Source organism: Stegastes partitus, unplaced genomic scaffold (genome assembly GCF_000690725.1).
Source record: "Stegastes partitus isolate 25-593 unplaced genomic scaffold, Stegastes_partitus-1.0.2 Scaffold615, whole genome shotgun sequence".
Taxonomy (NCBI): Eukaryota; Metazoa; Chordata; class Actinopteri; family Pomacentridae; genus Stegastes; species Stegastes partitus.
Window position 1 is genome coordinate 17,653 of NW_007578346.1, and position 18,405 is coordinate 36,057.

General features: G+C 40.1%; 1 protein-coding gene across 1 annotated transcript; it reads left to right on the forward strand.

Annotated features, from left to right (window-relative positions):
• The first annotated feature begins 4,119 nt into the window (after positions 1-4,119).
• usp8 (ubiquitin specific peptidase 8) lies at positions 4,120-17,101 on the forward strand. The gene is made up of 19 exons (XM_008289439.1): positions 4,120-4,190; positions 4,876-5,051; positions 5,616-5,760; positions 5,907-5,992; positions 6,109-6,250; positions 6,913-6,955; positions 7,114-7,285; positions 7,457-7,619; positions 7,728-7,869; positions 8,172-8,458; positions 8,562-9,074; positions 9,971-10,045; positions 10,159-10,457; positions 11,242-11,463; positions 11,552-11,762; positions 13,007-13,243; positions 13,625-13,767; positions 13,940-14,072; positions 15,479-17,101. The coding sequence occupies exons 2-19, from the start codon at positions 4,948-4,950 to the stop codon at positions 15,635-15,637; spliced, it is 3,276 nt and encodes a 1,091-aa protein (XP_008287661.1). The 5' UTR covers positions 4,120-4,190; positions 4,876-4,947; the 3' UTR covers positions 15,638-17,101.
• Positions 17,102-18,405: the final 1,304 nt, after the last annotated feature.

Here is an 18,405-nt window from a genome sequence, read left to right on the forward strand (position 1 = left end):
CTGTTTTCTGTTATTTTAGAAATATTTCCTGTTGTGTGAAATTACAGATAACTAATAAAATCCCAGAGAAGAAACATTTATTCACATCTAAAAAAAACAAAAAAGTCTCTAACCTGTAAATAACATCTATATCAAAGTATATATTTTTACAAATGATAATTTTTTTTCCAGCATTGACCATAAAATGACACTATTTTTCACTATGCTTAAACCTGCAAAAACATAGTTATTCTACAGATATTGTCACTATTTTGAAAAAAAAAGGAGGAATCTTAAGGATGAAAAATGGTAACACATTTTTTTAATACTGTTTACTTACAGATTTTTTCCTCTTTTGTTGATATCCTGTTAAAAATCACTTTTTAAAAAAAAAAAAGAAAAGAAAAGATCAATTTACATGTTGAACATGAAAAAAATCAGTATTTTCACAAACATTATTTTTTTCTTTTACAGTGTGACTGTAGAAATATAGTATTTGACTCTATTTAAATCAGCTAAAAAATATATAATTATTTTACAGGTATTTGCTGTTCTTTTCCGTGTTTTTATGTTTTTTAAATGTTACGGTATTCCATAATTTAATTACTTCTGGCACCCTTGCTGCTAGATTTTTACTGTTTTGTAAAAGCTTTTTTTCATTTTATTTTTGGCAGCAGTGTCATTTTAAAGCTTTTTGCCTTCTCTTTGTGTCAGCGCAACTCTTGCTGTAGATTTTAAATAGTCAGTTTTTTTTGTAACACCCTGCACATATTCTGCAGATGTGATCGATCTGACAGATAAGGTTTCTATACCGCTACACGGGTTAAGCTCAAGTTTGCTTTTAAACTCTCCAAACAAGTTCTTTAAATCGGAGCAATAACTGAGGCTTTTGATCCTGCTGAAGGCAGGACACCCAGCAGCAAGCAGTGACTAATGCTCACTGAGTGTGTTGTATAATGCACAGAAATAAGTGTTATGGGATATGGAGCGCAGCACACTGTGACTATTGTGCTCCTTGTGTGTTTGAGCCTGATGAAAGCAGGTTTAACCATAATTGTGCTAATGAAGCTTGCTCGCTTCCTTGTGACATCAAAGTCAAAGTGCTTCATGTTGGGTCCTTATTCTGTTGCTTTTGTTCAGATGAGCTGAGAATATCATCGTGACTTCGGCCTTTCACAAAGAAAACCGTGGGCTTGATCATTCAAACTGAAAGTCAAAAGCAATGGACACTTAGTTTGACATGAGCAGATGCAGAAAAGACAAACGAATGAGACCGTCTGTGAATGAAGGTGAATAAAAAAGGGAAACAGGAATGAAGTGTGGATTTAAAAATGTTCATTTGTGGTGGCAGCAACTTTGGTTGTGGGTAAAAAATACATAAAATAAAATGTAATGCAGAATATTAACTAATTTAATCTGAGTTTTACTTTCATTGAATTTATCTTTTCCTTTGTTTTCATTTTTAATGTTAAATTTGCAGCTGAGTGGTTCATTTATTGAATATAAATCTTATGGAAATGCATTCCCTTGAGCCCTTAAGTGTTCCAGTTAAGCCACTGAATGTCCAGATGACCAAACTGATTGTCAACCTGGTGTGTCTGAGTGCTTTACTGTGTACTTGTATTTTATAATCCTATTGTTGTTGTACAAACACAACAAAAGAGCTCTTAATTCACATATTCGTGCAAAGCTAAGCTCCTAACTCTGGATGCATTTTAAAGCCCACATCAAATGTTAATGTTTATGTGGCCAAGCTGTTTAATTGCACAGTCAAACAATACTGTACAATGATTGTGAAACATTTATGATGCATTCAATGCGACTACAGTCATAACCACAGTGTGTTGAAAGGGTTGTGTACTGTGTCGTTTTGATTTCTAGTCCCAAGATCTGACTGTTGTTTTATATACACTGCTTTCACCTTTTTTACCTGATAAAGTTCAGATAAATTAAAATATCACTTTATAAGACTGTGCCAGACATAAATATGAGAGTATTCATCTTTAAAACAGACTAGTGAGCATATCTGGATAATGATTCACTAGAAACACTTTAAACTAGATGAGTGTGGTGAAATCTGTATAAAAATTGGTTAATTTTTATTTTTAAAAAAGACTGCAGTACAATTTTCAGGATGTATAAAGTATCAGAAATGGAAACAGAGAGAATCCTCCAGGACACTTGAGATTAATATGCAGGGAGTGTGTGGCTGCACATGGAAAAAGTGGCGGAGGCTGAAAGTTAGAGCCTTTAAATCCCTGACAGAAACATTTCATCTTATCTTTGGCCAGTCAAATATAGACATAAACATTATATTAACCCAACATAAATGTTAGGCAACAGCTTGGCAACATAAAATATTGGACTCTCACACTAACAGCGATGTATATAGACTTGTTTTAAAGGAAATATTATTAGGAGACACTGCTTTCGTTTCTATGCAGATGACATCCAGGTATAATTATCTATGAAACCAAATGTAAAAGATCAGTTATTTAAACTTAAACTATTTGGCTCTAAACCCTGATGAAGCACACTGTCTAATCTTAAAGTTGTCTTGACCTCGAATGCAACTCTGAGGAACATGAGCCTTGCTTTTTCCAGCTAAACCAAAATGCTGCGGTTAGAGCTCTACAGACACCAGAGAAATCATATTTGCTGCCATAGATCAAAACAGCTGGGGGCCTTTCCATGATGCACTGAGCACCTTTATTTTCCTCTTTCTCTCTCCTAATACATTTATGTGCATTTGTCCATAACTTAGTCTTCTCTCTCCTGTAATTGGTGTTTTGTCCTCTCTGTGGGTGCACAGTTACATGTTTATGATCTAGAGTAACTGGCCTCTCTAACCTTGACAGTGTTTATTGTTCTTTTATGCTCTGACTGTCTGTTTTCCATCTACCATCCTGTTCTCTCTCTCCCCTTTACCCTCACGCCAACAGTCGAGGCAGATGCCAGCCTCCCTAACCTGGTTCTGCTGGAGGGTTCCTTTTGTTCAAGAGGAGTTTTCCCACTGTCGCCAAAAAGCAAGCTCAAAGGGAATCTTTGGATTTGTTAGGTTTCTCTCTGTACTATAATATTGTAAGGTCTTTATCTTACGATGTGAGGTGCCTTGAAATGACACATATTGAGAATAAGAGCTACAGTATGCCACAAACTTTTCTGCAAATATTTTATCTTTTCATGACACAACACTGAAGAAATGACACTTTGCTACAATGTAGTCAGTGTACAGCTTGCGTAACAGTGTAAATTTGCTGTCCCCTCAAAATAACTCACTACACAGCCAATAATGTCTAAACCGCTGGCAGCAAAAGTGAGTAGACCCCTAAGTGAAAATGTCCAAATTGGGGCCCGTTAATCATTTTTCCTCCTCGATGTCATGTGACTTGTTAGTGTTGTGACATACTGTATATAAATAAAACTGAAATAGATTTAATTTGTACATGCAATGCAAGTGCACAGCGCGGTGCAGAGAAATCACAGTCAGAATTGCTTTTATTGCCTCGTAGGTTTTCACAGACAAGGAATTTGACGCACCCTGGACAGGTTCCAGTCTATTGCAGGGCCACACAGAGAGACAAACAACCACACTCACATTCACACCTACGGACAATTTAGAATCACCAATTAACCTCAACATGTCTTTGGACTGTGAGAGGAAGTCGGAAAACCAGGAGAGAACCCACACTGCACAGGGAGAACATGCAAAGTCCACGCAGAAAGATCCCAGATGTCCTAACCAGGGATCTTCTAGCCATGAGGCGACGGTGCTAGCCCACGAGTCACCATGCAGTCAAACCCCTAAAGTGCAAAAACAAGTGTTGTGAGCCTAATAAGCAGCAAGTGTAGCAAATCCAAGGATTTATTTATTTTTTTTTTAATGTTAGAAATAGTTACAGCAGCTTGAGGTGGTGCAAAGGTTAAATGATTATGCTATTAAATAACAAACTTGACATCAGTGCAGCTTGAAAACTACACACTGCATGAAATAAATCTGTTTTTGTGAGCAAACAGTGAGGGTCAAGTAGTCAGAGAAGCCGGAAATACACACCAGAAGGTGGCAGTAATACAACACACAGGGTGGCAGCTGCAGCAAAACACGAAGACGAAGAAGAAGAGGGGGCGGAAGAAGAAGAGGAAGCGGAACAAGAAATCAGGAATCAGCTGTCAAAAAAGTAGCTGAAGTGGAAGCAACGGATTAGAAAGAGGTATTTTTTTCCTATTAACTCTGTCTTACAAAACGACATGATGCTGTATATGACTCGGCATTATGACTAGCGGATATTTCTTCCATGTTGAATGTGATTTCAGCCTTACTTGCCGGCGCCGTAGTGAGCAGGTGACCGTAGCTAACCTAACGCGTATCTGCGTGAGCTCAGCGCTTGCTAACTAGCGAAGCTAGCAGGCTAGCTCGGAAGATAACAAAGCTAAGTTAACATTTAATTGGCTCAGCTGTGTTTATATCAAGCCAGTGGGCGGTTTTATGCTCCTAGTTGATCGGTTTTACTGTCCATTAGCTGACTAGCGACCACAAGAGTGGAGGCAGATGATCTTGGCTAACGTTCGCAGGAAAAGTATGTAATGTTGTTGTCGTCAGTGTTGACATGTTCTGCGCCAGCTAACTACAGCAACAAGCTAACCGCTGTGAGAGCAACACGGTGCGGTAGCTAGAAGTAGCTTAACCTGTCATGGCATGTTTTTAGCTTGACATGTCATTATTTTTTGGCAGTTTTTAAATACTACGTAAACTGTCATGTCGCAGAAACATAACACCAGGAGCTTTTACAGTGAATTAACGTTTATAATTATACCAAGAGTGTTTTACATGTGTTTTTTTTTTTTTGTTTATTTTTTTACTTTTACTTTACTTTGCTGTCAAAAACATTTTTCCAGAGATGTCCAGAGCTTGTGTACAGCACTGACTGGTTGCCTGCCTGTGAGCTCTGATTGAAAACATCTGCCAAGATGCCTGCAGTATCCACTGGGGTAAAAGAGCTGTACCTGTCCACATCACTGGGTGACCTCAATAAAAAAGCTGAAATCAAGCCAGACAAGACAAGCACCAGAAGGTACTGTCGGGTTTTTATGTTTGCTATTATCACCCCAGTAGGTGTCACACAATAGAGCTTAATGATTTATCAAAACCTTATCGAAATAACAGGTGCAGTATCAAGACAACAACAAGACACTGTTATAAACGAAGCGATTTCAAGCAACAGAGATGTCCCGGCTTACAAATCATATTCTCCAGACACAAGGGAATGTGAATGTTTGGTACACATTACAGCAAAAATCATATTCACGTGTAATTTTTTATATTTTTTAAAATGGAAATGAGAGGAAAAACAAGCATTCCTATTAAAATCATGACAAACGTTGCAATATCTGTCAAGCTAACCACAATGTGATTGTTTTGCATTCAGCCCTTGTGTGCATAAATTATGTGATGCAAGTGATATGTTTAATCAGAAGCTCTGCAAAGGAAATTCACAACACAGAGAAGATGTATGTTTCTGCCCCTTTCTAGCATCGGAAAGTTGAGGGACAGACACAAGGTTAACATGCAACAGAGCTTAACCCACAACATTGCAATCACATTATAATGACAGTATTTTTTCTTTGCTGTGTTGCAGCTATGTTCAGAGTGCCTGCAAAATCTTCAAGGCGGCAGAGGAGTGTCGCTTGGACAGAGATGAGGAGAAAGCTTATGTGCTGTACATGAAGTACTTAACAGTATATGACATCATCAAGAAAAGGCCAGACTTCAAGCAGCAGCCGGTATAGTTAATTGTGTTTTCATGTGTTTTTGTGGTTTAATTAAAGGTGTAGTGTTTCTTCAGGGAAGACTTGTTGACCAGTGGAAATGCACAGAGAATTGAAGTGAATTATTTCAAAATAACGCCTTTCTTCTCCATTGTGCATAGGAGTATTACATGACCATGCTCGGGCCAACCAGCTTTAAGAAAGCCATCGAGGAAGCAGAGAAGCTGTCTGAAAGCCTTAAACTCAGGTTAGTTGTCTTAGCATACACTGTCTTAATGCATAAACTGCAAAATAGGATATCAGAACATGTATTTTGGCACATTTGTTTGTATTTGACTAAGTTTACCTGTATATTTACAACAGGTATGAGGAGGTTGAGGTCCGGAAAAAACTTGAGGAGAAGGAGAGACAAGAGGAGAAGAAGAGGAGGGAGGAAATGACAGAAAAAGATAGTGGTCGGAGCTCTCCAAAAGCATCCTCTGCAAACAAAAAGGACAGTAAAAAGGTAGAGATGTTAGCTAATGAATCTGGTGGTATCCACTTTAAGACGCATTTATTTCAGTGAGACTTACTTGTCTGTTTAAATGCTATTTGCAACGTACGTGGGTGGCTGAATTGAATTAAAGCCAGGTACAGTGATTGGCATGCTCAATTGAGATATAGCTGATACACCAAGTATTAGCTTGGTTGCATAAATAAATCAGCCATGCAAAAAACATGACCTACAGGACAATGGTTAGTGATGGCAAGCATATGTTTCAGTTGTAGTTACTGAATACACTTTGTAAAACATTTCCTAACATGCATGCCTTTTTCAAAGAACAGGGTTACAATTTAATCAGAACAAAGCCTTCAAACCTTCTCTTCTCTCTGCCCAACTAAACTTTATATTGTGCATTAGAATATAAATGAATATTGTAGGTTTTATTTGAATTCACACTGACTAAATTTACGGTCTTAAGTCTATATTTGACATCCGACCGACAATAACACCAAAACTATGAGTCAATTAGAAAATATGTGAACAACAGGGTTCTAAATAATGTTTTTTGTTTTTTTTTTAAGTAATTTAATATGTATATATAATCTTATAAAATAAATTATTTTGTGTAAGTAGAAATACATTCAAATTAAAATGGGATGAACCTCTTTGTTTTTGTATGTCAGGTAAAAGGAGAGCAGAATGAACTGAAGAATGTAATTTCTAAAGGTAAGCTAAATATAAAAAAAACAAGTTGTGATAAACATGTTAAGTTCTCTCTGAGCTGCCTGTACATTTTCTCACATGCAATCTTTTTTTCTAAAAATTGATAGTGTGTACATTTTCCTGTCTTGGCTTGATTTATTGACTGATTGTCTGTCTGATAGCTGCGTTGCCTGCGGGTGGGATCACAGCCGAGAAACTTTTCCACATGATGAAGGACCAGACAATCACAATAATTGTCATGGATGCCCGCAGCAGCAGAGACTTTGAGGAGTCTCACATTCAGGTTCCAGCCCAGAACTGCATCAGCGTGCCTGAAGAGGCCATTAGCCCCGGGTGAGACGCAAGGCATCATACATTATTATTTAAACATGCATGTGGAATTCGTAATGTAGTTTTGGAATTTTTTCTTGTGTGAATTTGTTGTAGTATTCCCTTTGTTTGTGTTATTCACTGTTAAACACATCCCAAATCTGACTCCTGAACTGGCATGTCACGACTTTCCAGAATCACTGTGAATCAGATTGAGGCCAAGCTGCCGGAAATGTCCAAAGAACATTGGAGGCGGCGGGGATTCGTGGATTATATCATCCTGCTGGACTGGTTCAGTTCTGTCACTGACCTCAAACTGGGCACCATCTTGCAGAGCCTCAAAGATGCCCTCTTTAAGGTAATTGTGCAAATGTGTGTGAGTTTGCCATTTGTGTTCTCATGTATATGTGAATAACAACAGCAGAATTTCCTGTTACATACAGTTATGTGTTTGCAAACTCCACAGTGGGACAGCATCACCATCCTGCGTAGTGAGCCTCTGGTGTTGGAGGGTGGTTATGAGAACTGGCTGTTGTTTTATCCCATGTTCACGACCAACGCTAAAGTTCGACCCCCGAGACAGACTATTACTAACACCCTCCCTCAGCGTGAGTATCGCCAGCACATTATACACCCAGAAGCTTTGGCGCTTCATATAGATAAGGCCCTGGGCTTTTAACTTCTTTACTTTAAGAAATTATAAAAGCAAATAAATGAAACTAATATACACAAACACTCCACAAATGAAATCAATTGGGTAATAAGTGTATACTCTAGTTTCCAAAGCACATTTTTCTGGCTCTTTTAATAAGTCTCTGTAGTAATAACAATAATAAATGCTCTGTTAACTGTATTGCATATCAAATATTTGATTTGCTTTTGAATTCACTTTCTTTGATATTTCAAACAGTGAACTTTAGCTACCCATCCCTTGAGGAACCAAAGCCTCCGACTCCACCTCCACCAGAGCCTGAGGTTTTACCCGAGCCTCAGGAACCTTCAGCTCCTTCACTGGTGAACGGGGTTGCACCAGCAGAACCCCCCACATCCAAAACTTCCATGGTTGCCGATAAGTTGCCAGACACTGTCGATTCCCCCATCACAGGCTCCACAAATTCTGGGCCAGACCCTAGTAAGAAGGGCTCTGCAACAAGCACATCCAGCCAGTCGCCTGCAACAGCCAAGGCCTTCCCACAGGTATTGTATCTACCCTGAATATTTTAAACCTTTGGAGAAAGCAAAAAATAAATAAATATATGGGACTCATGTTTTGTTTAATCTGCCTGTTCTCCTGTCCCAGTTTGACCGCACCAAGAAACCTGCTGGCCGGGCGTCGGATGAACCTCAGCCCAGCCAGAATGGGTCAGCAAAGGACTCCACCCAGAATGGCCCAGTTGTCCCGGACCGCTCAGCCAAACCACCCTTCACTCCCAGCACTAGTCTGTCTAAAGAAGAACAAAGTCAAATACACTCTGAAGCGGTGGCAGTGATGGAGAAGGCGAGGCAAGAGCAGGAAAAACGCAACCATGAACGTCGTTTAGAGGAGGAGAGACGAGAGAGGGAGCAGAAAGACAAGGAGTTGAAAGAGAAGCTAGAAAAGGAGGAAAGTGAGAAGAAAAAGAAGGAAGACGAGGAGAAAGGACATCAGGATAAAAAGAGACTGGAGAGGCAGAAGGCAGAAGAAGAGGAGGACAAAGAGAACAAGGTGTGGAACGAGAAGGAGAGGAGGGGAAAGGAGCAGAATTCAGACACACCCTCCAAGAGTATGTCTCTGGATTCCCCTGCACCCAACCACATTGTTAGTGAAATAAAGGTGAGTTCTATTTTCTGTCGGCTTTAATCACCATGACATGCTTCATTTAACCTCTGCGTCAGTGAGAAAGTGCATAAACAAAATGAAAAATAAAGGTAGTCCACAGGGAACTTGTGAAATCCTTTGGCAGCATCGTACATTCTAAACCAAGAGACCACAAATAAACATGTCCAAACACTTTCTAAACAGACAATTTATCAATCTACATTTAGCTCTAGAGCTAAATGCAGCTCTTTTCTTTAGCTCTGAAGAAAAGCTTTGCGCCCAAAAGACAATCCTTTTCAAAGATATTACATCCAATCCATCCAATTATGTAATCCCCTTTTATACTGCTGCCATGTGTTGTATTGTTGATCCTCAGAATGCACATTTTGTCCACATTCGACCAAGAGATGGCTGTTTATCTGCAGCTCTGGTTCCACGCACTTCTTCTAAGCTGTATTATTACATTGCAGAAGTACCAAATTAAGTTAGGTTTTCCTTTCAGTTCCCTCTGTATGCTTTTTCTCTTACGCTCACCCTCTAGGTTGTATTGTCTTTCTGTCTGTCCATATTTCTTGATTAAAAAAATTAATGTCAGTGAATTAAGTTTTCATCACTAATACAGATACTTTTTGTCCACAGCCACAAAGAGAAATGCAATAACTATGTATACAGTTTAAGTTTGCTCATTATCAAATTTGAAGAAGGACTGAAGGCCCAAGTTAGTGTTGTGGCGGTTCTCAAACTTGTTGATTTGTGTGAGAGTACAGCGTTTACGTTTGCCAGTGTAAATGTACGTTGCAATTAGTAATATGCAAGTTTGTCAGGCTTGTCGAAGACTTTGTGAGAAACTTCCTCATAATTATTTTTGTATTGCTCTTTTAAATAAAGTCAATGTGTGTTTCCTTTCAAAGAGGGAGCCCCTGACCAGAGCAAGAAGTGAGGAGATGGGTAGGAGTGTGCCAGGCCTTCCAGATGGTTGGATGAAGGTACCAGATATTTAAACTATAAATAAGAGTCACTAAAGATGAAAGTTAAATGAATAGCTTCACTGATGCCTAATGCTTTATTTCTCTTCCTGTTCTCCTCTTTTTATGCCTAGTTCCTTGACACAGTGACAGGAACCTACAGATACTACCATTCCCCAACCAACCGTGTTCACCTGTACCCCCCTGAGGTCACCGTTCCTCAGACCCCACCCTCCACACCGCCGACGGTCAAGCAGAAACCTCCACGGCCAGCTGAGCCAGACACCAACCGTGAACGAGAGCGGGAACAGTCGAAACTGAAACGCTCCTACTCCTCCCCAGACATCAGCCAGGAGCTGAGAGAGGAGGCCCAGAAGAAGGCTGCCGCTCCGACTACTGCTGCCATCACACCCACCATCAACAGAGAAACCAAGTAAGTCACACAGAACGATTTGCCTTTTCTGCCTGTCGCATTCAAGGAGTGACCAAACAAAGTCTTTGTACATTATAAATCATTATAGAAGTAAATTATTACTGCATCTGTGAAAATGTTTGTTGTATTCAGTGCTGTACTTTGGGTATTTATGTGCATCAGATAAGCTTTTGTGGGGCGGAAAAATATTAGAAACCGATTGCAATATAGTCATAAAGATGGTAATGATTTTAGGATTGTTGTAGCAGTGATTTATTTGTTTCTTTTTCCTCTTATCACTGTGTGTATATGGATATAGCAAAGTGAGTTCCTGCCCCTGTTGGTAATGATTTTAGGTTCCAGACTCCAGGATTGATTTAGTGGTTTAATGGTAAAAGGATGTCTAGACAGTAAGACTGCTGTTAAATTAGCATTTCCCTTGGCTATATATCATTGTGTATTTACTTAGAGGCTGTTTCATAATGGATTATAGGTTTATAGTCTGTAAAATGTAACACAGCTGTCAATATTGTCACTTTTCAGCCAAATTTAGATGCAATCTTGTGTGTAGACATAGTTTGACATGATGTCTGCTGAAGTAGTGCTTACTGGGTTCTACCCCCAGTTAATTCCTGCAATGTGTTCCAACAGCTGTGACAAGTGAATAATGTGCTACCTTTAGCATCTGTTGGAAGCTAATTACACCCTGTTTGTTTGGATGTCTTACAACACTGTATTTCTTTTAATCTTATCTCTGCAGAAACTAATCTGGTATTCTCTCATTCTGCCCCCCTCTCTTCACCAGGCCTGCCAATGCTAAAGTCTATTCTAAAGTGGAGATTGTGCGGCCTTCGGCGGCCAAAATTCGCAACCTGAATCCTACATTTGGAGGTCTGGGTGCATCACTGACTGGCCTTCGTAACCTGGGCAACACATGCTATATGAACTCTATCTTACAGTGTCTTTGCAACACTCCTGCCATGGCTGATTACTTCAACAACAACTACTACTTGGAGGACATCAACAGGTCAGATAAGTGGAATTACTCAACTCTAGAGAAGCACATACAAGGGAATATATGTTACATCTCTGTATCGGTTCTATTCCTCTGTTAGATACAACATTCTTGGCCATAAAGGCGAGGTGGCGGAGGAGTTTGGTGTGATCATGAAGGCCCTGTGGGCGGGTCTGTACAAGTGCATCAGTCCACGGGACTTCAAGATCACCATAGGCAAGATCAATGAGCAGTTTTCTTCCTATGATCAGCAAGACTCCCAGGAGCTGCTGCTGTTCCTCATGGATGGACTCCACGAGGACCTCAACAAGGTAGTGCTCACACTTTTATTCAAGGCTAAGACCAGTGTGCTATAAATTAAGTCTTAGAAAGGTTTCAGTGAGAAGAGAACCATTTACATCTAAATACGCTCAATGAGTTAAGAATTCAGTAATTAAATATAAAGTAATTTGCTCCTTTGACCCATGGCTTTCTAAGGCTTGCCTTCTGCTACCCCTGTATGTTGTTGCACATTTGCCTGTTAACAATAAAACTTAGTCTTTTTATCGTTTTCCTTCTTTCTGTTTTTTTTTTCACTGGGTTTCATTTTGATGGCAAATTAGAGAGTAAGTAAATAGCTGTGTGTCCTTGGTCCTCCTGCGGCAGTGTGAGTGTGGTGTGTCTGCATCTGTCTGGTCTGATGCTCCGTCAGAACCTCTGTGCATGTAGACCCAAGACATGCTCATTGCCTGTACCGACTGATTCTTTTACTGGCTTCATGTGCATTTGAATGGGGGAAAAGGAGTAGGTGAATTGGTTCTAAATGGTAAAAATAAAGAAAAGGATCATTTTGTAGCTTGATTGTTAGGTTTTTTTTTTTTTTTTCTATTTTTAAACTTGCTAAAACAGTAAAGAGATTGTTTTCAAAGGCATTTTTCTCAGTGAAGGCCACTTTTGAGCTGTCAGAGGATAGTTCTTTGAAGAGTAAACAGCTCAGAGTTACTGTGATGAATGTCTCCACCTGGGGTTGAGTTTGGGTAATACATCCACCCCATTTCACTTGTCCAGTTATTTCAAATCGAGAGGTGGCGATTAGGTTGTAGCAGCTGGTGACGTGCATTTGTCATGACACACTCCCCATCTCATCACATCCCTTTTGTGTGATGTCCAGACCTGTCTGTCATCAGACCGGCCCAGTCCCAGTCAACTTTTGTCCCTTTAGGATAATTGATGTCAGCCATACTAATTAATGAGACATTAATTAGCAAGTGTGAACCTGCCACTCACAGCTTCCTGCCTATCATACTGAGAGTGAACTGGCTGAACTGCATGCTAATAAAGCTATACAATATTAGTTGTGTTATCACTTTGAAAAATTATCCCTTTGAAATGCAGTCTGTAGTTGTCAGTGAGTTTTTTCTTCACTGCTAACTGCAGTCGTATCATTCAGGCTGGTATATTTGGTATCTGCCATCAGTCACTGAGCTTTAATGGGGTCATCAAGACAGGTTTTGCTGACCTAAAGTTGCAGTTGTTTCTATGTAGCATCATGTTGTTTTCCCACCTCTGTCATCAGGCGGACAACAGGAAGCGGTACAAGGAGGAGGATAACGACCATCTGGACGATCAGACAGCGGCCGATGTGGCCTGGAGCAAACACAAGCTGCTGAACGAGTCCATCATTGTTGCGCTGTTCCAGGGGCAGTTCAAGTCCACTGTGCAGTGTCTGACCTGCCATCGCAAGTCACGGACATTTGAGACCTTTATGTACCTGTCGCTGCCTCTGGCCTCCACCAGCAAGTGCTCCCTACAGGTCAGTCAAATATTAAATAATGTCTAATAAGCTTGTCAGAAAGACCATTTTTGTGCCATGTCCTTTTATCGGGGCAAGTGGAAACATTTCTGTGGTCAGTTTCCTTTGCAGTACTGACATTCTTGGTTGAGGACAGGAAAAAAAAAAAAAGAATAGATAAGATGTCAAACTAAGTAAATAAAGTGAATATTTATACACCATTTTCACCTTACTGTCAAGTTAGTTGAACTGTTATCTGAAAGAGGATCATAATGTTCTTGAGCGTCTATGTCAATAACAAAGGAGTCTCAACAAAACAACAGGAAAAACAGTTACTGTATCTGAAGCCATAACAGTTTGTTTTATGGTATGTGTTTGGAATGTTTTGCTGCTTCTTGCCAGGATTGTCTGAGACTATTCTCCAAAGAAGAGAAGCTGACCGACAACAACAAAGTCTTCTGCAGACACTGCAAAGCCCACAGAGATTCCACCAAGAAACTGGAGATCTGGAAGGTCCCACCCATTCTCCTGGTGCACTTAAAACGGTCTGTAGTGACGCTTAAAGTGGCAATTATTGTGATATAGTGAAAGCATATTTTATGATACTTCTGCAATACTCACTGCTGGTGTTTGCGAGATAGACTTTGAAGTATTTCTAAGAATTTTGAGCTGGACTGTATTTTGTACTGTTTTCTTTAATGGGTGTAATTTCTTCAGGTTCTCCTATGAGGGTAGATGGAAGCAAAAGCTGCAGACGTCTGTCGACTTCCCTCTAGATAGTCTGGACCTGGCTCAGTATGTTATTGGACCCAAACAGAGTCTGAAGAGATACAACCTTTATGGAGTTTCTGTAAGTAGAAATTAAATTAATGCTGTTAAGAAGTGGGGGCTGCAAGGTGGTGCAGTTGGTTAGCACTGTTGCTTCGCAGCAAGAAGATCGCCGGTTCACATCCCGGTGGGATCTTTCTGTGTGGAGTTTGCATGTTCTTCCCGTGTAGCATGGGTTCTCTCCGGGTTCGCTTGGTCGTCTGTCTCTAAGTTTAGCCCTGTGATCGACTGGCGACCTGTCCAGGGTGTCCCCTGCCTTCGCCCTAAGTCAGCTGGGATAGGCTCCAGAGAATGGATGGATGTTAAGAAGTGAACAGTAAAAACAAACAAAAAAAGAAAAATAATATGTTTCAGCAAAAATTAGGAAATTGGAGGCTTTTACAATATGAAGGGTGTTCAAAAAGTTTTGAGACTGTTCTTAAAAAAAAAAAATCTAAAGCCGTACTTGGTCAACATCCCACTTGAAGTTGTCTCCTTGTGCAGCAATACACTGCGCCCAGCACTTGTGCAACGTTTGTAACGCTCCCTGGAAGTTCTATTATGTAAACATGTCAAGAGCCATCAGCAGTGATGCCAAATGTCCAAACTGTGTCAAAATGTTGATCTTTGAACTTGACTTTTATTTTGGGAAAGAGGAAGGAATCACAGGGAGCCAAATCTAGCAACTGTGGTAGGTTGTTTTGTTGCACTGTGATCGGTTGCACCAGAACGTCTGCCAGCTATTGCATGACATTTCAGGCCTCAGACACCTCAGGATGTTGCATTAGAACTCTGTCTTGATAGTCTGACCCTGCAGGACTAATTTCTGGTACAGAACAGCTTGAATGCTAAAAACTGAAAGGGCTTGTTCTTGCTGATCTCCTGACCTGTCCAGTCTTGGACACTACGGATGCTGTTTTTTCTCTTGGTGTTTGCTGGAAACACACCTCTGATCACCGTTACTGATCGTCAACATGAAGGGTAGCTCATCCTGGGCTGCAGACTGGTGCAGAAAGTGTTATGTTTTTCTTCTCTGCTCCAGTTGTATTCCATGGTCCTACCAATGGTCAAAGCAGTCTCCAGACATGTGCCAGTTACTACTGGCACATGTTACACGTGCATCATTTTACCGCAGTCACGTGGACCATGAACAGTCCCAGAACTTTTTGATCACATCTTGTTGTTCATGAAACCAGTACAACAATAAACAAGCCAACAACAAATTAGTTTTACTGGACCAGTAGCTTCTAAACCATACAAGTACAAATGTTCTTGGCCACTTGACATCCAGATCAATTGTATGTATGTATGTATGTATGTTTGTATGTATGTTTGTTTGTTTGTTTAGCACACTTTAAAAACTGCAGCCTCTAGAACTTTATAAGTACCCATTAAATGTATATATCTAGCTGTTCAGACGAGCTTAACCTCCTTCTTTTCCACTACCAGAACCACTACGGGGGCTTAGATGGCGGCCACTACACAGCCTACTGTAAGAACGTCCTCAAGCAGCGCTGGTACAAGTTCGACGACCACGAGGTGTCCGATATCTCCACCTCCACCGTCAAGTCCTCTGCGGCCTACATCCTGTTCTACTCCACCCTGTGATGTTGCCGTGGGACACAAGGAGAGAACACTATACCAGAGCAGCACTGCTCAAGCCTAGAGGTTGCTTTTTTTAATTTCTAAAATCACAGCTCTGAGGACCTGGTGCACGTAGCTGCGGGTTAACTAGTCGTGAATGTGCACGAGAGGGTGCACTCGAGCAAGTGGCTGTGAGATCCCGTCTGTCCCGGATCGGAGAAGGGTGCAGGCACACTGTGCAATGCTTCAGCTACTAGAGGACCCTATAGCTGGTAAAACATGCCGTCTGTTCATATTACTGATCATCTAGAGACTAAACAGATGCTCCTTTTAATCTGACTTCGATACCATGGTTGTGTTGTAGGGCTGACAGCTGGTTCAGATGCTCCTCGCTCTCATTTCTGTCGCACTCGGTGTGGATGGCAGTATTGCAGAACTGATTTTCAGCTCTCTTGTATTGTGCATACACAGGATTAACAGTTAGATGGCATGTACATACTTACCAATGCTGATGTTGCACATTGAAAAATGTAAATACATGAGGGCAAGGTGTTTATCTGTTAAGTGACCAAATTATAATTTTTCTTTTTTCATTAAAGTAGCAGCCATCCTAATATCACCATATTCATAAAGACAAACCATGTGTTTTAGGGGTTTAACTGTATAGCCTTCTGATGTTTCACATGATAAGGGGGACGGAAGAGACTGTGAGTGATTTTTGCATTCAGCCTGATGAGAAGAGGCAGTTTAGACTGTTGCTTGTTCATATTAGCCACATTCTTGCACTTATACAATATGCAATCGATTTAAGTTGTTTATGTAGAACACATTGTTTAACAGCAGACATTAATACTCAACTCCAAATGCTTTAAAACGATACTGATGCTGAGATCTTGTCCGTCTTGCTCGGTCCAGCCGGTGACAGAAAACCCTACCTGCTTCTATAAAGATTATTCTCTGTTTAACATGCTAAACTCTTTACATTATTATAATCACAAACACTATTTAGAGGAAAAATTACAGGGATAGGTTGAAATCCTCCTTGGCTTTTATCACCACTGATGCTGTTTTCGTTTGTGGGAGGATGGAGTTTTGGTTTATCTAATTAATATTTCTGTTCAGTACTGAGCCAGAGAATATGAAGACATGAGAAACTGACCTTATTCACTTGCGAGTGTATTCGTGTCAGAATTTGCTGCCTGACTTGACTGACCAACAGACTGACAAGAGCAAGCACAAAGTAAACTGATCTTTTTTTTTTCTTTTCTTTTTTTTTTTTAATGGACCAGAGATGTGAATTTGCAGGATGTGACTCTCTACTTCCTGAGTACAGTTTTATTGCCTAGCATGGGATCATAATCTGTTTTCTTTTCACTTGTACATGTTCATTTTAAGTTCTTAATGTTCCAAAAGACTTTGTTTCAGATATAACGATTATATTAACCTCAAACAACTCATATGACTATTTATTAAAACTGCTTCAAATTAGTGTTTGTTTGCGTGAATCAGTGTTTCGTTGTCTGACTTATCAGATGTAGACTGAGGGTATAAAACCTGCCACTGGCTGCCTATTTCACATGGCTTTTTCCTCCTACTACTAGCTGTATGTTACAGTTTTCAACAGCAGCAACCTACCACACTGAAATTTCTAGTTTTTCAAGGCTTTGCTAGTGTTCTTGTCCGTTTTCATGATAGTTTGTGTTTCCCTGCATGCAAATGTTCCATCAAAACAATTCCATCCATCATTATTTTTAAGGCAACACCAAAGCTGCATCCTTTACTTGGTGCCATCCACAATGACAGGGATTGAATTAAAGAAATTCAAGCAAGCCAGAGTGCTTTCCCCCTATAGCAGAATAAGAATGAAGTGCAGCCAGATGATTCTGTTCTACAGCATGGACTTGCTCAGTGAGACTCGTGTTTCAGAGTATTTTCAGAAAATGCATTCAGCGGACTGAATGAAGACCTGTAAGCTGGTGGATAAACATTACACACAAACGAAGATGAAAAGCTACGGATAGCTGAATGAAGGTTTTATTACAGCTTCATGCTCGTGTGGTGAATGACACTCTGACTTATTATAAATTACTCAGAGAAGAGACAAGATCTCTTATTTATTGACAAAAGATGAGTTAATTGCCTCTGTAGAACCAAGTAACTAAATTTGTGCACAGATTTTTATTTTCTATAAATGTTTTGATCACTAGCAGTATTTACTCAGTTGTATTCTTTTAACTAACCTTGCTTTAGCATATTAAATACTAATTATATTGGTCCTGGAGCTGTAAGTTGGTTCCGAGTTTTTTGGGTCTATCGTCCAACTTAGGTTGACTTTTTTTGTGTTTGTGTGTGTATTCCTTTTGCTGTTTTATCAGATTTTAAACCTACAAAATGTGCATTTGGACAGGTATGTATATATACAAAAATGATGGTACCCCTAGAAAAGACTGAAAATAATGTGACCATAGGGACGTGTTCAATCAAGGTGTGTCCTCTAATTAGCATCACAGGTGTCGACAAACTTGTAATCAGTCAGTCGGCTATTTATAGGGTTACAAGTCGTCACTGTGCTGTTTAGTGACATGGTGTGTTCCACACTAAACATGGCAAGCAAAGGAGAGAGTTGTCTCAGGGGATTAGAAAGAAAATTATATACAAGCATGTTAAAGGTAAAGGCAATGAGACCATCTCCAAGCAGCTGGATGTTCCTGTGACTACAGTTGCACATATTCAGAAATTTAAGGTCCATGGGACTGTAGCCAACCTCCCTGGACGTGGCCGCAGGAGGAAAA